A 19,426-nucleotide genomic window follows, 5' to 3' on the forward strand; every position below is an offset into this window, starting at 1 on the left:
AAATCGAAAAGGACGGCGAAGAATACAATACCACACACACACACTCGCTCCCTGAGAATCTCGGGCAGTGTGTAACTTTTTCTCTCTCTTTTTGCATGAATTTGCGCAGAATCGATATAAAGTGATGAGAGATAAAAAAGGTGAGATTGAAAGTGACTGAAGAGTAGTGTTTTATGTAAGGACCAATGGTACAATTGTCATTTCACAAAACCTGCTTTTTTTTGGGAAATAAATTCCTTTGACTACGTAAATTAGATTTTCTTTCTAAATCAAAAGATTTCCTCGTAGGTAGATTTTCTCTTCTTTTTTTGCTTGGTAAATAGGGGATCAGCTGCCACCGTTTCTGTCAAAATTTTCATCATTCTCACATGTTACTCAGCGGTAAGACTGTCACTTTGAAGTGGTGGAAAGTGGTGGATGTCATCAGTTCTAGTTTGATTATCCCTAACCAAATGAATATGAGTTTTAGTATATGTTTTTTCTTTAACTTAAAACTAGATTTTGACCCGCGCTTTGGAAGCGCAGAATATTTTACGATAAAAAATTTCACTAATAACTTAACAAATATTTTGGTAATTTTTAGAAGAGTGTGTATTTAAATTCAATCCGATTGTGACTATACCCGTTAATCCGGAGATCTGACAATTCAATTTTGGTTTTTAAAATATTCATATTAAAAAAGTCACTAAAACCCGAGACTAACCGATTGAACTGATGTATGACCGATATGTAATCTAATTAGATTTAAACTGTAATAGTTTCATAATTTGTAATCTTATAATCCAAATTTTAAAGTTTATTATTTTGCAATTTATGAAAATATGACGTTTCTACAAAATTTTAAAGAGAAAATGATAGATATAAAATAATAAGATTAATTATTGTATTATTTGGAAAAATTGATAGTAGTATAAAAATATTTTGTTTGAAAACATTGATAATAGTATAAAGAAATAAATATATTGTTTGGAAACATAGATAGTAGTATAAATAAAGGAACATTTGTGATTTAATGTAGATTTAACTATAAAGTATAAAGGTGTATTTAATTTAAAAATTTATAAAATAAATGTTAGATCCAACAGAATGTTTCTGTTTTAATAAGATAGACTAGAGATAATTGGTTGTATATCCATATCAAGAGAGCCAATATTAAGTAAATACCTTCATGCATTTAAAACTTCATATAACTTGTAATATTTGTTGGTTGAACTTTTAATGTTAAAAAAAAAAACTTTTAATGTTGTTCATACACTCATTTTCTCATTATTTTATTTCTTAATTCCTATATAATCTTCATCCAAAGAATGAGATTTACCTTTCTCTCTCCTCCGCTTTTTCTAAATCTAAAAGCAAACAATGTTCGGGTATGGCGTTCGAGCGGCGCGTGAGCACGCGTTCCGGCACCGGAGCCACTCTCTCTCCTTTCGGTCTCGTCTTTCCTTTCCTTCTTCAATCCCAAATTACTATCTCCGTCTTGTTATTGGTTCTGCTCTGGAGGACAGCTCGAATTTGTCTCTGCTCGCGAGGAGATCAAGGTCCGACGTGGGTTCAGATGGTGGTGGAGTCTCGACGCAGTAATGGTCTGGCTTAGCTGTTGAAGAAGCCGGTTTTTTGGGTTGTACCGACGGTTCTTTTACCATATGAAGAGGCCTCAACACGTAAAGGAGGTGGAGCCGCTTTGCTCTATTATGGTGGCTTTGGTTTCCGGTCGGCTTAGAGAGGCAGCGGTTGCGGTTGGTGGTCTCATTCTCGGCGTCTTGGTGAGCCGCCATCGTTTACTTCTGTCATGGATGTCTGGAGGTTCTCTCAACTCGAGGGCGAGCTTACTGTAGGGTAATGGAGTGTGATGTTGTCTTCATGGTGGTTCGTTGTGTTTTTTATGTCGCGGTGTTGGAGCGGTTATGACCGTCTCCAATACAGTGTGGTAAATGTTCATCTTCCGGTTCTTTCACTTTTCGACTCGTATTCTGGTTTTTCGATAAATCTTAGTCGAAGAAGTACTTTAGATTTTGCTTTTGAAAATTGATTGTTGTCTCTGTCGTGGTCACCGGTTTAACGAGTTCAAGTAACCATCTTTTGGCGGACACCCCGACTTAAGTGCTAGTCGGATCTGTTTCGAAGACATTCGGATACCAGGATCATTAATAAAATATTTTTTGGTATTAGACCATATATTAACTCATGAAAATATTGGAGAGCAAATTATGTATCAGCTAATTAATCATGTAATAAAAAAAAATAAGTTAACAAACTATGTAACCAACTATTATTTATGAAGTAATTTTGCTTACTTGTCATGTTCTCCATGATTTTAGCTAATTTTGCTTATTTGTCATATTTTTATTAAGTTTAAACTAAATTATCATCGATGTATTATTTGTTTTGAGCTGAGTCAATAAATCATTAATTTAAATAATAGCCTTGATGAATATTCTATATAAATAAAAACGAATTTTATTTTATTAATAGTAAATTTATATGTTATATTAACTTTTCTTATTTGTCATATTTTTATTAGGTTTTAGACTTTTAGATAGGTTATTAATTTATTATTAGTTTCTAACTATTCACTAATTTATTTTAATGATATAAAGTTTATATGTTATATGCTATATTAAATAATTGATTACAAAATAATATTTTAGAATTATCAAAAAGATAATTCTTCTATATATATTATTTTTATGCCTATCTGAAAACAATATTTTTATTATAAAAGTTAAAAAATTAAGATACAAAACAATTTATTATTAAATATCAGTCAACCAAAAAATATAAATATATTTTCTAAACTATCTCTAAGATATGAGTGTTTTAAAAAACTTAACACAATAATAAGTATATATTTTGATAAAAAGTATTTGACATATATAAATATTTGATTTTTGATTTAACTATTTAAAAACATAAATAATAATTTATTATGCTGGTTTTAGATTAATAAGACATAAACTAATAAGTATTTATAAGAAATTTATGCCCGCATATGCGGGCAAAACACCTAGTTTGTAATATTTAATCAACTTTGTTAATCAGCATTAATATGACTATAACATCTAAAATATGTATCACAAAGTGGTCATATAAAATTGAAAATCCACTAAAACATAAATTAATATCATGTAATAAGTAAAATGCCGGTTAACATAAATGTTATCCTTACCGGAAAAAACTTCGCGAACTAGCTCTTCTCCAAACCCGGCCGAAAAGTTTGGTCCAATTGTCTGAGGGCCTGATAAGAAAACAATTGGCCCATCTCAAACTCTAAAAATCAATGCTGACCTGACACAGTAAATACAGTTTTGAAGGTGCATGATACCCGCCGGAGACTACGACCCTGTTCCTAACACTTATAAAAGGAGAGCAAAGAAAAAGAAGAAGGAGAAGAGCCTGAAGAGGACCCAAGACTTAATATCAAACCTATACTTAAGTTACTCTTGTGTTCACTTGTATTCTTAAGTTACTCTTGTGTTCACTTGTATTCTTAATTTCCTATACCCTTTGTTCATCACAGTTGTTTAAGCTTATAAGATAAATAGCGTATATCTTCATATTGAAATCATCAATATGCAATCCTTTTGCAGATTACTTCTTTGATACGTTAGTATAAACTTTAACCTTACTTTTTTGAGTAGATTTTAAGATCCCTCATTTGGCAGTAGAAAGAAAGAGGATTGAACACAAAACCCCTATGAAGATTCTAACTTGAGACACATATCGCAATGACCGGAATGAAAACATATATAGAAGTCACATGAAATCACCTTCCGTTTGCATTTGGAAATGTAATACCTAAGGGTTAACGTGTGCAAGTGTGCTATTGCAAGTTGATGATTTCACATGTTCCATAAACCGACAAAGAAAAGCTTTATTACTGCCAAGTTCAAGTATACAAAACAGTCATTATTAACTTGACACTAAAGTATAGTTAAGTTACTCTATGGTGAGAATGAGTTGACGAGTTGTACACTGAGTCGAAGGATGAGTAGTGGAAGAGATGCATTTATTGGTCTTATAAAACTCTCTCCATCCATCGATCTTGGCCACTTTGAGATGAGACAGAGCAGGGATGCATCTCCTGTCCACGATCTCAAGTATCTTCTCTGTTCTCCCCAGATGCATTGCCGCTTCTCTCACCGACGCTTCCCTCACTTCCACCGCCGTTACCAAACACTGCATTCCCACCACCCTTGCCGTGTTGCAGAAGCAACCTGCTACTATGTCCGATACCATCCTCTCCACCTCTCTGAACAGAGTATCATCCTCTGTTCCAATGTTTCTTGCTTGGTATTTCTTCAAAAGAGTTTGGCTGATTCTGTACATAGAGTTTGCTGCCAGAGTCTTGATGGGCCAGCGCGAGGGCTTCAGCATCATGTTCTTCTCCCACGATTCGTCGAACTCTTTCTTTGCTATATCCGCAAGCTCTTTAAAAACTTCTTGTGGTCTTGCCCTCTGTTGCTGCTTAGATAGTTTCTGTAGATCCACGTTGAGCCACTTATGGTAGAGATCAACACATAACCAAACTACTTCAGCAGCTTTCCTGCTGTTGGCTAACTCTCCTTCAGTGTCTAAGACGTCTTCAAACTTCTTGACATAGACCAACGCCTCGTTTACAGCCTTCGCGAACTTCTTCACCAAGCAAGGGTTGATGTTTGGAAGTGCAGAAGCTACACTCGTCAGTGTTACCAAAGGAAGAGCCCAGCAATTAGGTGGCTCTCCAGAGGCCGTCAGAGAAGCCACCTCGTCGCTGTCAAACTCTAATATCCCTTCAAATCCTTTTGAGACGGGATCTGTTGCCTCCAAGAGCTCTATCAAGTTCCGCGGCTGCTTCTTCCGACCCTTTTGTATCAAGTGGTTTGTGGCCTCGCGGTTGCTCCTCGCCATGTAATCAACCAGCTCCTCTTCTCCTTCGAGATGCAGAACGTATTCTCTGGTTGGATTTGATCTAGAGGACGAGTCAGGGTTTGTTTTGATCCTACTCACACAGTAGACAGCGATGAATCGGAGGAACTTGCTAGCAAACACTATACCGTACTGTACTGCAATGGAGAGATCAAGAATGCATCGGTTTACGTCGTGCGCAAGCTTCCTACTGCGGCGACCATGGAGCATCCAAAAGTTCAAGGGATGTTCTTTCTTCTCCGAGAGACTCTCCACCCAATAACTCTCTACTCTCAACTCATCTCTCAATGATTTGTTTGCTCCTGATGAACAACACCGTAAGTTCACTGCAGTGAACCATCTGCTCGCTGGAGCAACCGTCCCTATGGCCACTGCAGCCGTTTGGGAGAATAAAACCAAAGTTGTTGACCATTTGTAGTCAGAGTCTCCACTACAGAAACCGAGAGAGCGTGGTTGAAGAAAGTAGGAGCGGAGAATGGCTTCAGACAAGGTGAGTGCACTCAAGAAACAGAGGAAACCAGAGGTGGTGCAGGTGACAGATCGAGCCATAACGAACTGAGGGCTACAAGTGTGAGCCATCATCCAGAACTTGATCAGATCTTCTTTGAGCTCACAAAACCCTCCTCTTCTCTCCGTCTGATACAGAGGACACTGCTTCAAAGCCACCTCGTAACTCTTCTTATACTTGACCTCCAAGAAACGCTTTGTGGCGGGAACCGTGATAGCTGAGAAGGTCAAGATCACAAACATTAGAAGCGTGAGGACGATGACCAAAGCGTGCTCTTGAGGGAAGACGTAGATGGCACCTGTCCCTAGCTGGATACAGATGTTGACAACGTCGGTGACGACGAGAATCCCGAGAGCCACGAGGTTCATGAGGAGGTCTCGAGTGACCATCAAACCCAGAGAAGGCATGGAGTTGGCCATCACGGTGCAGACGAAGACGTTGCTGCTGAGCTTAGAGAGCTGGTCCTGGCGACTAGGCATGCAAGTGTTGAGATCAACCGAGAGTTTGACGCAGACGGCGAGGAAGGTTAGAGTGGTGGCGTTGAGAGAGAAGGACCTGCAGGGGAACCAGAACCTGCGGTTGCGGAAGCCGCGGAGGAGATCGGTGAACATGGCGAGTCCGCAGATGAGTGAAGCTGCAGCTACGTAGACGCCTATCCAAGGTAAGGGTTTGCTGAACTCTGAATCGCTAAGCTTGCCGTGACCATCGCACCCCATCGCTGTTTGTGATGGTGTTCTGTTTCTTCCTCTGCTTCTTCTATTTATATATACAAAAGTGAGTGAGAAAGGTAGAGAGAGAGACGTGGTGTATTTAATGTTGTGTAGACTCATTCAGTAACAAACTGGCTTTGATTTTTTATTCAAGTTATAGATTCATTCCCTCTACTTGTATCTTCCTTCCTCTCCACTGTCTCAAGTTAGACTCATTCAGTAACAAACTGGCTTTGATTCATTGATTCCTTAACACTATTTCAATTTAAAGACTAGTTCCCTCTTCTTGTCTCTTCTGTTTCCACGGTCTCAAGTTAAGACTTACTCTGGCTGCATTCACACTGAACTGTGAACACCTGTATTTATTGCACTTCTTTGTGTTCCTCCTCAGATTTTGTCTGCTTTCAGTTTTATTCCTCGACAAGCCCAATAACCTGGCAGGCTTTATATATGGGCCTTAAAATGTAATATTGAGGCCCGACTTGATGATGATAATGTAAACCAAAAAGAAACGTTCTGATCACAAAAAAAAAACATAAAGAGACTGACTGCAATGGCGGCCGCGTTTCTGCCGGCGACGACTCTCCGTCTCACTCCATTCTCTACTCTCCGATTCTTATCCTCATTCCCTCTTTCTAATCCTCTCTTCCGCCCTCTACGCCGCCCGCTTCTCGAAGGTTTTCCGACAAATGCTCGCCGGAGATGCTTTTGCACCGCCGTCTCCCAATCTCCCGGTTCCGGCGAGGGAAAGAAGGTGGATAACAGTTACCACAATCGATTCGGGAGTAAAGTTGGAGAGTTCAGGAAAAAGTTAAAGATAGCTGAAGTGAAAGGAGGAGCAGACCAAGGGCTGGGTCGGGTCGGGCAGAGTCTCAGCATCATGGGTTGGGTCCGTACACTTCGTTCTCAGAGCAGTGTCACGTTCATCGAGGTGATTCTCAATCCCGGTTTGCTAAACACCCGGTTTGGTTTGATTTAATTTAATTGACTGCTGGTTCGCTCACAAGATTTTTGAATCTGTTTTGAAAAGATAAATGATGGTTCATGCTTATCCAACTTGCAATGTGTGATGAGTCCTGACGCTGAGGGGTATGATCAGGTAATCACTTTCATTTAGTTCATTGATTTGTGACATTGATAGGAGCCTCTAAAGTCTTGGATTAATTTGTATATAACGGTATGAGGATGTTAGGTAGAGTCTGGTTCGGTGTTGACTGGAGCATCTATATCGGTACAAGGTACTATTGTGGCCAGCCAGGGGACTAAGCAAAAGGTGGAGCTAAAGGTTGACAAAATCATTGTGGTACGTTCTACTTTTGGACACTCCTCAGAAGTTAAGTTACTTGAAGATTAAGATAAGCTTCTCTAAATTTTTTTTGTCTCAGGTTGGCAAGTGTGACTCTTCCTATCCGATTCAGAAGAAGAGGGTTAGCCGGGAATTCTTGAGGACTAAGGCTCATCTACGTCCAAGATCCAATACTTTTGGAGCGGTAATTGATTGCCTGCAACTTTGTTTTTACTTTTGTGTTGAAAACAGCTTCTATAGCTATTCCCTCCTTTCAGGCTTTTCTTCTCTGATTAAACTTATGTGGGAAATTGATGGTGAACTTACTGTATTGTGTGAATAATAATCATTCATACTATTTTTTGTTTAATATTCATTCATACATCTTGTTTTAGGTAGCGAGGGTTAGGAATACTCTGGCATATGCTACGCACAAGTTTTTTCAAGAAAGTGGATTTGTCTGGGTGGCAAGCCCAATTATCACAGCATCGGATTGTGAAGGAGCTGGAGAACAGTTTTGTGTCACCACACTCGTAAGCACCTTAGCTCTCAAAATCACAATATTCTGTAATAATAATAACAGCTTGATTACTTTCAACAAGTACTACTACTCTTAGAAAGACTTGGATTACACCTAAACTGTACTTTACCTTTTAGATTCCTAGCTCCCATGAGACCACTGATACTTCCATTGATGCGATTCCTAAAACAAAGGGAGGGTTGGTCGATTGGTCTCAGGTGTGTGTTCCAGCTCCAAATCTTTTGTTTCTTGAGAGATGAACTTGCAACAATAACATGTTTCATTATTGTATTCACTCACTCCTCAGGACTTCTTTGGGAAACCAGCATTCTTGACAGTCTCTGGCCAACTCAATGGAGAAACTTATGCCACCGCTCTCTCAGATGTAAAATATTACTTCCTCTACTGATCTGTGAGCTATTTTTTTTTTGGTTAGTGATTTCTCATGTGTATGCCTTTACAGATATACACGTTTGGTCCTACATTTCGAGCTGAGAATTCCAACACTTCCAGGCACTTGGCTGAATTCTGGGTCAGCATTGTTTTCATCTTCCAGCCGAACTCAAAATTGATCTTTTCTTTACTATGACCATTTTTCTAAAGACCTCTCTCTCTTTCTATTGATGTAAGATGATTGAACCAGAACTTGCTTTTGCCGACCTGAATGATGACATGGCCTGTGCCACCGCCTACCTCCAGTACGTCGTATGTTTCTCTCTCGCTTTATATTTTCTTCCTTCAAGCTGTATATAACGTCATATAGAACTAATATGATTGTAATATATTTCGTGATAGGTAAAATACGTTCTTGATAACTGCAAGGAAGACATGGAGTTTTTTGATACATGGATTGAGAAAGGAATCATTCATCGCTTGAGTGTATGTCCTCTCTGATTCTCACTATGTTATCAGAAAAGAATATTAATGGCTGATATTATGATCTAACTTGTAAAGGACGTAGTTGAGAAAGAGTTTCTACAGCTGGGTTACACAGACGCCATTGAACTTCTTCTCAAAGCAAACAAGAAATTTGAATTCCCGGTAAAGGCTTCACTTTCTCCTTTGGATTAGATTTGAGCTGCATATTTTGGAATAAAAATGCAAAACTTATTATTATTATTCATTTTCTTTTCTCATACAAGTTGTAATGCTTTTGGCTGCTGAGCTAGTATGGATCTGGTTCTTGTAGGTTAAGTGGGGGCTCGATTTACAGAGCGAGCATGAAAGGTACATAACAGAGGAGGCATTTGGGGGTCGTCCTGTGATAATAAGAGACTATCCCAAGGAGATAAAAGCGTTTTATATGCGTGAGAATGATGATGGGAAGACAGTGGCAGCAATGGATATGCTCGTGCCTCGGGTAAGAGTAAATATTTTGCATTAAATCAAACAAAAAAAGAAACTAGTTTTGATGATTAACGATGTTGTGTTTTGGTAAGAGAAGATAGGTGAACTGATAGGTGGAAGCCAAAGAGAGGAAAGACTTGAAGTGTTGGAAGCGAGACTTGATGCTTTGAAACTCGACAAAGAGAGCTACTGGTGGTACCTTGACCTCCGTCGCTATGGTTCAGGTCTCTTTTCTTCTTCTCAACCTTTTTTCTCTTTAAGTATCTATTGAATGGTAAAGGAAGGGAAACAAGAAGAGTCTGATGTTATTGTGTGTGTGTAGTTCCTCACGCGGGATTTGGGCTAGGGTTTGAGAGACTGGTTCAGTTTGCCACTGGAATTGATAATATCAGAGACGTTATTCCTTTCCCGCGCTCACCTGGATCTGCTGACTTCTGATTCACGTCTCATTTTCATTCTTTTACACACCCTTACCTCTATTTTTTTTTTCATTTCCTCCAAATTAATGTACTATTATGTGCCATAATGTTCGATAAAAAAAGGAATTTGTCATATTACAAAGGGTTGTCTTTCTATATTTAATATAATTTAAGCCTATTTTTGCTCCTCCATTAAACCTAGGGTGGTGTTTGTGTTTGGTGGGGTATTTCCAGTTTTTGGGTGTTTTGGTTTATGGCATATGACCAGTTCGAATATTTTGTATTTGTATATAGGGATTGTTCTCTTGGTTCCGGATTGAGTTCATCTACCATTTAAAGTCAGTTTTTTGGACTTGTGAATCTTTTCAGGTTTTGGGTCAGTTTCATGCAAGGTTGCATGGAATCGAAAACGTTCTGGAAACGTTTATATATATATATATATATATGATTGACAAGTTGCCCAAAAAAAAAATATATGATTGACAATTATCTATCTAGTCTATCTAGAAATGTAATAAATCAACAAGTAATTGAAAAAAAAGTAAGTAATAGTCTATCTAGAAATGTAATAAATCAACAAAAAGACGAATGTGTCTTATAATGTAACAGACTCCTAGTAATTTTATGTTAAGTATACAAAAATAAAGTAAGTAATAGTTAAACATCGAAATCATATTAAATTTTTTAAATAATATATTCATACTTAAATATTAAATAGTTTAACTCAAAATAAAGATACAACTTACAAAATTTGTTTTTAAAAAAAAATTCTTTATGTTTCCAAAACAGAATCACAATTTTTAAAGTGGAAATGCAAGTTTCTAAAGTGGAAACGTAAGTTTCTATTGAGTTTCCAAAATGAGATTTTCAAAAAACGAATTTCTGATGAGTTTCCACGAGTTTCCAAGAGATTCTGATTCCGAAACGTGAAACGTACCTTCATCCGAGTTTCCATGCAACCCAGGTTTCATGTCTAAAGTTTAAAAATAAATAAATAAAACTTAATATATAAGCTTGAACAATGTACAACCAACATCAAAATAAAAATGAAATTTTGTTATTTATTTAAGTTTTGAATAATTAATTCCAACACTCATAATATCAGTGTAGCTCGAGTTCGTGTCCGTTTTATGATGTCAATCTTGTTTCCTGTGGCTGCCGTAATGTCATCAGGTATGGAGTTTTCGTTACTATTTGATGGTCAGTATGGGTCTGGATTAGTTGCTCCAAGCATAGTGTAGCTTGCTATCCCACAACGTCCCACGTAGAAACCATTTCACAAATGATCAGGTACCGAGGATAATACAATATTCAGCTCGATTGTTGGTGACAGCAACAACACCGCAGATTGAGGTGTGGTGATGGGAGTTCCGTCCAAGTTGATGAGTTGTTGTTATGCATCCAACTGGATTAAAATGTCATTGTTGCGAGGTGAGGTCCGAGTTTCTGTTACGTTTCTTTTCCTCTTGCTGGTCTTTGGATATGTGTTAGCAGTCACTACTTACTCAGTTTACATGAGCATATTTAAGTGTATTTATCTTTATTGTCTTGCTTTTGCATTATACTTACTGGAGAACAATCTAACTAAAATTGTTAAGGGCTCTAGCCTAGGTTATTTAGTTATTTACATGACTAACACCAGGATCCTTAAATTTGTTATGAATCTGTGAACTTGTTCTACTGAATTTTTTAAACTCAGTAATCAGTAGTGTTAAAACGAATTAGGAAAGCATATTTTCTGTTTCTTTATACTTCGTTTTCAGAAATGTTAATAAAACATTTAAAAGCTGAGAGCAGACAAGAAGTTACCAAGTAATATCAAACATTATATTAAATACAGATTGACTATTATCAAAGTGTCAAGATGGCCGAGTTGGTCTAAGGCGCCCGCTTCAGGTGCGGGTCCGAAAGGGCGTGGGTTCAAATCCCACTCTTGACAACGTGTTTTTTCCTTTTTGTTTTGTCTTCTGTGCTATTTATTTTAATACTTGTTGGTGACCGTAGCTTCCTCTGCCTCAGACAAGTGAGACAACTTCTGGAAATAATGTTCACTCCATAGCTTCAATGTCTGGGTTCACCAAAGCCCACTCTTGACAATGTATTTTGTCGTTTTTTTGTCTTATGTGCTATTTATTTTAATCCTTGTCGATGACCGTATATATCTTCAACACAATGTAAGTTGAACTTGAAAGTTGAAACACTATGCGCACTAAATCTCAATAACTCTTGGAATAGACAGCTTATTTATGATTTACGAGCATGTTGTGATCTTTTTTTTTTTTGAACATTACATGTTGTGATCTTTATAGCTTAGAAATACCTCATTGTCTCAGAGATGGCAGTAGATATATATAGATCGGATTTTTTTAGTTGTAGTGTAGCCACAGATGCAGGCATGCAGCCCAGTTGTTCCGCTGGGATGCAAGTTAAAGATCATATCAAGTGGGAAGAGTTCACTGGAATAGTGCGTCTGTCTGGGAAGTGTGTTCTTACCTTTGTACGCTACTTGGAATTTTCTCCTATTGCCACAATCATAACATGGTCAATGTAGTTAATGCGACTCATTCACTTTTGTCTTTTCTCCCCCTCAGTATTCATTATCTTATCCATATAACACCTCATTCTTCCTTATCCAATAGGTGGGGAAGTTAATACCTTTCATACCTTGAGAACATTAAATAAAGCCCTTGGCCCCTCTCTATGTTTTGAGGTAATGTTATTGATGCAGATAAATATTTGGAATATTTCCAAATATATTATTTATTTAATTAAGGGTTTTGATAATTATTTTAATGTTTTAGGGTTTTATAGTTTTCTTATATATAGTCTTTTAGACCCTATGGTTGTATGCAGTTTATGATGATTTAATAAAAGAAGTTTTCCAGAAGAGGTTTTGATAAACCACTGAGAAGAGTATTCTCAAACCCTAAGAGCTTTTAATTAAGCACTGTGAAGAGTATTCACAAACCCTAGATTCGTGTATTCTTGGAATAAACGGATCTAGTTCTATCCCTAGAAGCTTCCGCTACATCAGTTGGTATCAGAGCCAAACGGTTCTATTATCTTGATCGCAGATGTATCTACAACAACAACAACTAGTTGAGATAGTTGAGATCTTGGAAAAGCTTAAAGAAGATATCAACAAGTTTCAACAAGATCTCAACAAGATTAATAAGAAGTTAGAACAAGATTTCTGCAAGGCATTAAATAAATTCGATGAGGCATTAAAGAAAAGAGAAGTAGCACGAGCTCAAGATGTGCAGTTGGATGATGATGAAAACGAGGAGAGCTTTATCAAAGAAGATATTTGTGTTGTCGATTCTGTCTATAAAGATGAAGTTTGTGCAAAACTCGGACGGGACGAGATCTGTGTAAAGTCTCTGCAGAACGATTTTCGTGCAAAAATAGGGCGAAATTGTATTCATGACGATTTTGTGCAGAATCTTAATTATCTGTTATGTGCAAATTTTGTGCAAAAACGGATTTATGAAGATTCAAGTTACAAACAGATCCGTGCAAAATTCGTGCAAAATATGCTATTGAAGATTCGAGGAAGAGTTTTTCTTGGAAAACGTTTTGGATTCGAAGACTACGATCAAGATTCGAGGACGAATCTTCTCCAACCCGGAGAGAATGATGCAGATAAATATTTGGAATATTTCCAATATATTATTTATTTAATTAAGGGTTTTGATAATTATTTTAATGTTTTAGGGTTTTATGGTTTCTTATATATAGTCTTTTAGACCCTATGGTTGTATGCAGTTTATGATGATTTAATAAAAGGAGTTTTCCAGAAGAGGTTTTGATAAACCACTGAGAAGAGTATTTTCAAACCCTAAGAGCTTTTAATTAAGCACTGTGAAGAGTATTCACAAACCCTAGATTCGTGTATTCTTGAATAAACGGATCTAGTTCTATCCCTAGAAGCTTCCGCTACATCAGTTATGCTTTGATTCGTTACGTTCTTTGTTTGTTTTGCATTATAGTACAGTTCGGTTCACAAAGGTGACTTAATATCACTACTCCATTTGTGTGACTGTTTATGATTTCATGGAATATAAAACAACAAAAGGTAACAACTAAACTAGTTTGGGAAAACATGATAGAGGTACGAGGTTGAAATAAATAAAAAGGAAATTAAAGTTGGCAAAACCATGACGTCATCTGACTAAGTAGTTCCTGTTGGTGAGGAAGAGATGTCTGTACGGCAAGTGGGACAGGAAGAGTTGGAGGAGAACCACTGCTGGATGCAGTGAACATGGAATCCATGTTTGCATCTATCCAACACGCGGATGCTGTCACCTTCCTCGAATTCAGACAAGCAAATGATGCACTCTGCTTCAGTGCCTGCCAGGTTCAGTCCAGGGGAGTAGAAAAGTACCGGGAAAGCTTCTGAACGAGAGATCTCAGGGTCAGGGTCGGGTTTAGGGTCTTCCTGGAGGACTGGACGGAGGCAAACAACGTAAGGCAGCCTGGAGAGAGAGGACGCAGATGAGAGATGAGAAAATGATGATGAGAAGGATAGAGGCGTTGGCAGCAAAGTCATTGGGATGAGAGTAAGGCTTCCAGCTGCAGCTTTGGGACTCACATGTAGAGTTAACTTGAGGTTCGGATGATAGCAGCCGCATTGGAAGTTGGAACTTAAACAAGCTCTCCAAAAAAACCATCATGTGTTTATAGAGAAAAAAAAAGCAAAAGAGGGCATTTAAGAGAAGAGGACACACCAGAGTTTGGCGTTGGTTCTTATTTGCGTGGATGGGTCTTTGCTAATGAGGGAGGGCCACTGAGTTTGTAGACTAAGATAAATTCACCATAATGCATAATGCTTTCCCCTCCTGCCAAGGCAACTCTACAGTTCCCTACTCTCTTAATCTTAAATGCTCTATCTTGTTCCTAATTACTTTGTCTTTGAGGATATTGTGAATCAATACTACTCTCATTATATGATGTGTAGAATACTCCTACACATATCCAGTTACGTAATCTACTCACGTTACAACTCTTAACCAATTCCTCATTATTTATTACTCTTCCATTGAACAAAACTTAGCTTCACCCCCTAAGGTGAACATCTACATTCACCCACCAATAGGAATTAGTTAATTGAAATTTGATATCTCTTAAAAAAGAAAATCAACTAATAAGAATTTTATTTATGTTTTTAGATAAATAAAAATAGTAGCAATTATAAAAAAAAAATTATTTTTAGTATTGATAAATCCGTCCAAAAATACTGAACCCTATACCATAAATTCTAAATACTAACCCTAAACCCTTGGGGAAAGCCTGAACCCTTGGGCAAATCTTATACTCTAAATCGTTAATTTTAAACCCTAAACCCTACCCTTAATCATAAACCATAATAATAAACCCTAAATTCTAAACACGAAACCCTAAACCCTAAACTCTTTGACAAATATTAAATCATAAACTCTTAATCCTAAACCATGACCATTTTGGAATTTAGGATTTAGGGTTTAGTATTAGGGGTTATGATTTATGGTTTAGGGATTAGGATTTTAGTTTATGATTTAAGGTTTGGTTTAAATTTAAGGGTTTAGTATATAGGATTTGCCCAAGGGTTCAAGCTTTCCCAAGGATTTAGGGTTAGTATTTAAAATTTAAGGTTTAGGGTTTAGAATTTAGGGTTTAGGGTTTAGTATTTTTTGATGGATTTATCATTCTAAAAAAATATTTTTTTTGATTATTGCTACTACTTTTTTATTTATCTGAAAATATAATTTTATTTTATTAAATTCTTATTACTTAGTTTCCTTTTTTAAGAGATATCAAATTTTAATTAACTAATTTCTATTAGTGGGTGAATGTAGAGGTTCTTAAGGGGTGAAGGTAAGTTTTGTTCTCTTCCATTTCCTTCTATCTCTATCACCATTCAACATCTTCTGTCTTTCTTTTATAGCATCTTCCATTTTCCTCTCATTCAGTCAAAAAAAGACGGAGAGAGAGAGAGAGACAATAGTGGCAGGACTGCAGAAACGACAGCCGATTGTGTATGTATGGACTTGCGCTGAACTTTGGCTCTAAATGTACCAAGCACCAACTTCATTCATTCCATATTCTTTTCTGTCAATATTCAATATGAATTTTAAAGATCTTTTAAAATTTAGTGTTACGAAACTTGTTATTTCATAATACATTTTAACATCCACTATTTTTATTTTTTAAGTGATAGGATTTATAGTGGTTTTAAGTTTTCCAACATAATTTCTTAATTGAAAAAAAAAAAAATCTCATACAAGATTTTAGTGTGGTTTAACAAAAATTGTACCAAGTTCTCTAATTCACCTAAAATCATCTTAAACTTCATTAAAAATCAAAATTATTCCAAATCAAATTTAAAATTTTAGATTGAATACTGGCACAGCGTATCAACGGTAACTCAGCTCAAATCTAAAGATTTAGGTTAAATCTTTAGAGACCTAACTTCTTGAATCGAAGAACTTAATCAAATTCGATAAAAAGGCTCTCGTATTGATGACAGAATCGAATCAATGCAAGGCTTTAGAGAAAACTCTAGTTTATTATCTTTCAAAAGCTAAATATAAAAGCCAACTTACATCACCTTATATAGATCTTAGAGACGGCTTATAATAACCTAAATCTCTTAAAAATAGAAATATAAGAAAAGGAAATCATAGATAGAAAATGAAATATTCTAAAAGCCGAAAATAGAATAACAGTTGCTTGGCGGAAAATGTATTATGATGTCATGGTGATTGCGAACATATATCCTATCCAGGACGAAAGTCCTTTATCGAGGAGAAGAAGGCCATGAGATCAACAAAGAGATTTCAGGTGATCCAATCTACGACGTTTATGAAGATGATGAGATATACAAAGAGTTTTGTGGAGATCTAATCTATGATGTTTATGAAGAATATGATAATTTCGTCCGTGCAAAAATTGGGCGAAATTCCGTCTATTCAGAAGACTTCAAGAATAATCAATTCCGTGCAAAGTTCGTGCAGGATAAGTTTCGTGCAAAATTAAAGCAAAATCGTGTTGATGAAGATTTTTTCCAGTATATTGATAATCTCATGCGTACAAATTTTGTGCAAAACGGATTTGTGAAGATTTAAGTTGCAAACAGATCCGTGCAGAACTCGTGCAAAACAGGCTATTGAAGATTCGAGGAAGAATTTTTTTTGAAAAACGTTTTGGATTCGAAGACTACGATCAAGATTCGAGGACGAATCTTCTCCATGGAGAGAATGATGCAGATAAATATTTGAAATATTTCTAAATATTTTATTATATTTATTAACTAATTAGATAATTATATTATTGTTTTAGGGTTTTTATGGTTTCTTATATATTGTCGTCTAGACTTAACTTTGTATGGAGACTTTGATAATTAATAAACGAGCTTTTGATTTATACCTTAAAAGAGATTTGATTAAATTCATTCTTTGAGTTGTCTTGTTATTGATTTGCTATCGAAGAAAACTCTTGATTGATCCAAGAACAAGTTTCTAGAACCTTAAAAGTTCTTTGATCGACCGTTCAATCTATCGTCCGCCGCATCAAATACCCCATCCAAAAAAATGCTTTAGATACCCAAAAAGTGACATGAAAGTATGAAAGTCTCTATTTCTTGTTTAAGGCCATTTGTATCTGTCATTTTACAGCAAAACAAAACAAGGATCAAAAAAACAAAATTCAAACTAAAACAAAAAAAAGCAAAGAAACTCAAAATTTGAAAGTTTATGGGACTCTAATAAAGTTCCTCTCTAAAAAACTCACTCCAAAATCATCTCATCTCCCTAAGTGTAGATATATCAAGTCTCTAAGCTAGCAGCAACTCCTGCAAAACTACAATTCATTAGTAAAATCCCTCACGTTGGTTCAATCATCAAGAAGAGCAAAAGGCTAATCTTAGTTTCTTACCTCTGTGTTGTTCATGTATCCAAAACCGCGCATCCCGCCTTCACTGGACATTCCCCACCTGAGCCGCTCATATGAACTCCTCCTCCTCTAGATCCTATGCCCATTACATTGCTTCTACCAAAATTAATACGCCCTTCACCAACTGTTCCCCATTCTCTCCTATGCTTCCTACTCCATAGTTCCCATTGAACCCTCCACTTAACTCAGCGTTTGACATGTAACTCAAACCACCATTATTCCCCCACAGTTGATTACCGTTAACAGAAACCATTCCCTTGGCCACCGTACCTGCTAAGACTTGCATTATATCCAGGGGCTAAACGGCCTTCCAAAGCCTCCACTGGGTCTACTAAACATAACTCTGCTTATGGTTCCCTTCAATAAAATTCAGATCAATCTCGAACCCATGGCCAAAGGGAGAGAAGCTGCCAGCTGGACTGTACTAAACATCAGGTCTTGCTCCGTGGGATGAGGTTGGACTCAGGTTAAACCCTTGTGTGGTAATCGTTGAGCAAACAAACTCATCCTGCTACTTCCAACAAAGCTATTTAAGCTGTTAACGTTCCGGTTTGGGATGGGAGACGTTTCCTTGGGGACGGCCACTTTGACCTCAACCATCTTACCACCGAGTTCATGGAACTTCCTCTGCAGAACTTTGTCAACAGCCTCTTCCGAGTCGTATGTAAACGAAGCCAAAGCCTCTGGGGCGCTGAGTTTTATTGTCGTACATCACCACGAGATCAATGATAGTCCCAAACTGAGAAAAGTACTTGTTGAACTCAGGCTCCGTCACTGATGATGCAACCCTCCCACAAATATCTTTCTAGAGTGTGATGGACCAGGGGACCCCTGGAGGCTACTGTTACTTTTGTTCAGTGAGATGTGATCATCTCTTGGAACTGCCTTCTTCGCCTCCACCTGTCACACAACATCAACAGATTAGCAACTCTTAAAACATTATATATATTGTTGCATAACGAATTTGAAATCATGAAGTGGAAGAAATGTAGCACATTCGTTGTTTATAGCAGTCAGAGACTAATAAGAAGTTCCAGAAACTATTGACATTAGACATTAAAAGATGAAAACTACAGATTAGTTGCTGCAAGTGCCAACTCTTGAAAAACAAACAACTTTGAGGAACACGTGTAGATATACTTTTTCAGACAGACATGCTCTTTCTCTTACATTACACAGAACACAAAATGAATTAACTTTCTACTGGTGGTTTTGTTGTGAAAACTTACAGATTTACCATCAATCATGTGTTTGTGGAGAAGGACTGTGTGAGCGACATTGGAGTCTTTAAAGACGACGAAACCAAAGCCACGGGCACGACCAGTGAGACGATCCTTGATGACAACCGCCTCCAAAACCTCACCAAAGGTCTGAAAATAGTGACGGAGGCGATCCTCAGTGGTTTCCCAAGAGATCCCACCGATGAAGAGCTTACATGAAGAATCAAACTCCATCCTGTCGAATGACACAATCAGCAATAATGAATAAAAGCCCAAGAAAACGAACATGAAAAACAAAGAGAGACAAACCTCGTTGGAAGCTAAAAAAAGAGCTGGACTTGGGAGCAGGGTTGTGATCAGATTCGGGAAACCGATCGAGCCAAGAGCTGTGAATCCTGAAAGAAGAGAAGGTGGATCAGAACTCAGAAGCGAAACGTACAAAAGTAGCCCACAAAGGAAGCAGCAATAGAAAGAGAGAATCTTATGCTATTACAAGAGTAAGAAAGAGAATGAAATCTAAAAGAAGCCCTTTTTACCTCTAATCTTTTTATAAAAAAAGAAAATCGAAAATGGCCCAAATCAG

General features: G+C 37.1%; 2 protein-coding genes, 1 non-coding gene and 2 pseudogenes across 4 annotated transcripts; 2 read left to right on the forward strand and 3 right to left on the reverse strand.

Moving 5' to 3' along the window:
- Window positions 1-3,936: 3,936 nt before the first annotated feature.
- On the reverse strand, window positions 3,937-6,129 carry LOC108821783 (uncharacterized). 2 transcript variants are annotated; one of them, XM_018594777.1, is made up of 2 exons: window positions 4,295-6,129; window positions 4,094-4,163 (listed from the first exon to the last, which is right to left on the reverse strand). In XM_018594777.1, exons 1-2 carry the CDS (start codon window positions 6,127-6,129, stop codon window positions 4,094-4,096), a joined length of 1,905 nt encoding a protein of 634 aa, XP_018450279.1. The 2 variants fall into 2 exon arrangements, with proteins under 2 accessions (XP_018450278.1, XP_018450279.1); XM_018594776.1 differs by having other exon boundaries at window positions 3,937-6,129.
- A 529-nt stretch (window positions 6,130-6,658) lies between these two features.
- LOC108820797 (asparagine--tRNA ligase, chloroplastic/mitochondrial) lies at window positions 6,659-9,803 on the forward strand. The gene is made up of 14 exons (XM_018593800.2): window positions 6,659-7,054; window positions 7,154-7,222; window positions 7,316-7,426; window positions 7,509-7,613; window positions 7,804-7,941; window positions 8,066-8,146; window positions 8,236-8,313; window positions 8,392-8,460; window positions 8,559-8,633; window positions 8,724-8,807; window positions 8,883-8,969; window positions 9,118-9,288; window positions 9,373-9,499; window positions 9,598-9,803. Exons 1-14 carry the CDS (start codon window positions 6,677-6,679, stop codon window positions 9,711-9,713), a joined length of 1,689 nt encoding a protein of 562 aa, XP_018449302.1. The 5' UTR covers window positions 6,659-6,676; the 3' UTR covers window positions 9,714-9,803.
- A 1,749-nt stretch (window positions 9,804-11,552) lies between these two features.
- Window positions 11,553-11,633, forward strand: TRNAL-CAG (transfer RNA leucine (anticodon CAG)). The gene has a single exon. It is a non-coding gene; the product is annotated as a tRNA-Leu (tRNA).
- Window positions 11,634-13,844: 2,211 nt separating this feature from the next.
- Window positions 13,845-14,357, reverse strand: LOC130498447 (RING-H2 finger protein ATL79-like; annotated as a pseudogene).
- Window positions 14,358-17,391: 3,034 nt separating this feature from the next.
- Window positions 17,392-19,131, reverse strand: LOC130498984 (heterogeneous nuclear ribonucleoprotein 1-like; annotated as a pseudogene).
- Between the last annotated feature and the right edge of the window lie 295 nt (window positions 19,132-19,426).

Source organism: Raphanus sativus, chromosome 8, assembly GCF_000801105.2.
Source record: "Raphanus sativus cultivar WK10039 chromosome 8, ASM80110v3, whole genome shotgun sequence".
Taxonomy (NCBI): domain Eukaryota; kingdom Viridiplantae; phylum Streptophyta; class Magnoliopsida; order Brassicales; family Brassicaceae; genus Raphanus; species Raphanus sativus.

Excerpts from the sequence above, each read along its gene's own strand:
- LOC108821783 (XM_018594776.1), bottom strand. The coding sequence starts at position 6,129 with ATGGGGTGCGATGGTCACGGCAAGCTTAGCGATTCAGAGTTCAGCAAA.
- LOC108820797 (XM_018593800.2), top strand. The coding sequence starts at position 6,677 with ATGGCGGCCGCGTTTCTGCCGGCGACGACTCTCCGTCTCACTCCATTC. Across the intron at positions 7,223-7,315 it reads ACGCTGAGGGGTATGATCAG|GTAGAGTCTGGTTCGGTGTT; the intron begins GTAATCACTTTC and ends TGAGGATGTTAG. Across the intron at positions 9,289-9,372 it reads TGGATATGCTCGTGCCTCGG|ATAGGTGAACTGATAGGTGG; the intron begins GTAAGAGTAAAT and ends TGGTAAGAGAAG.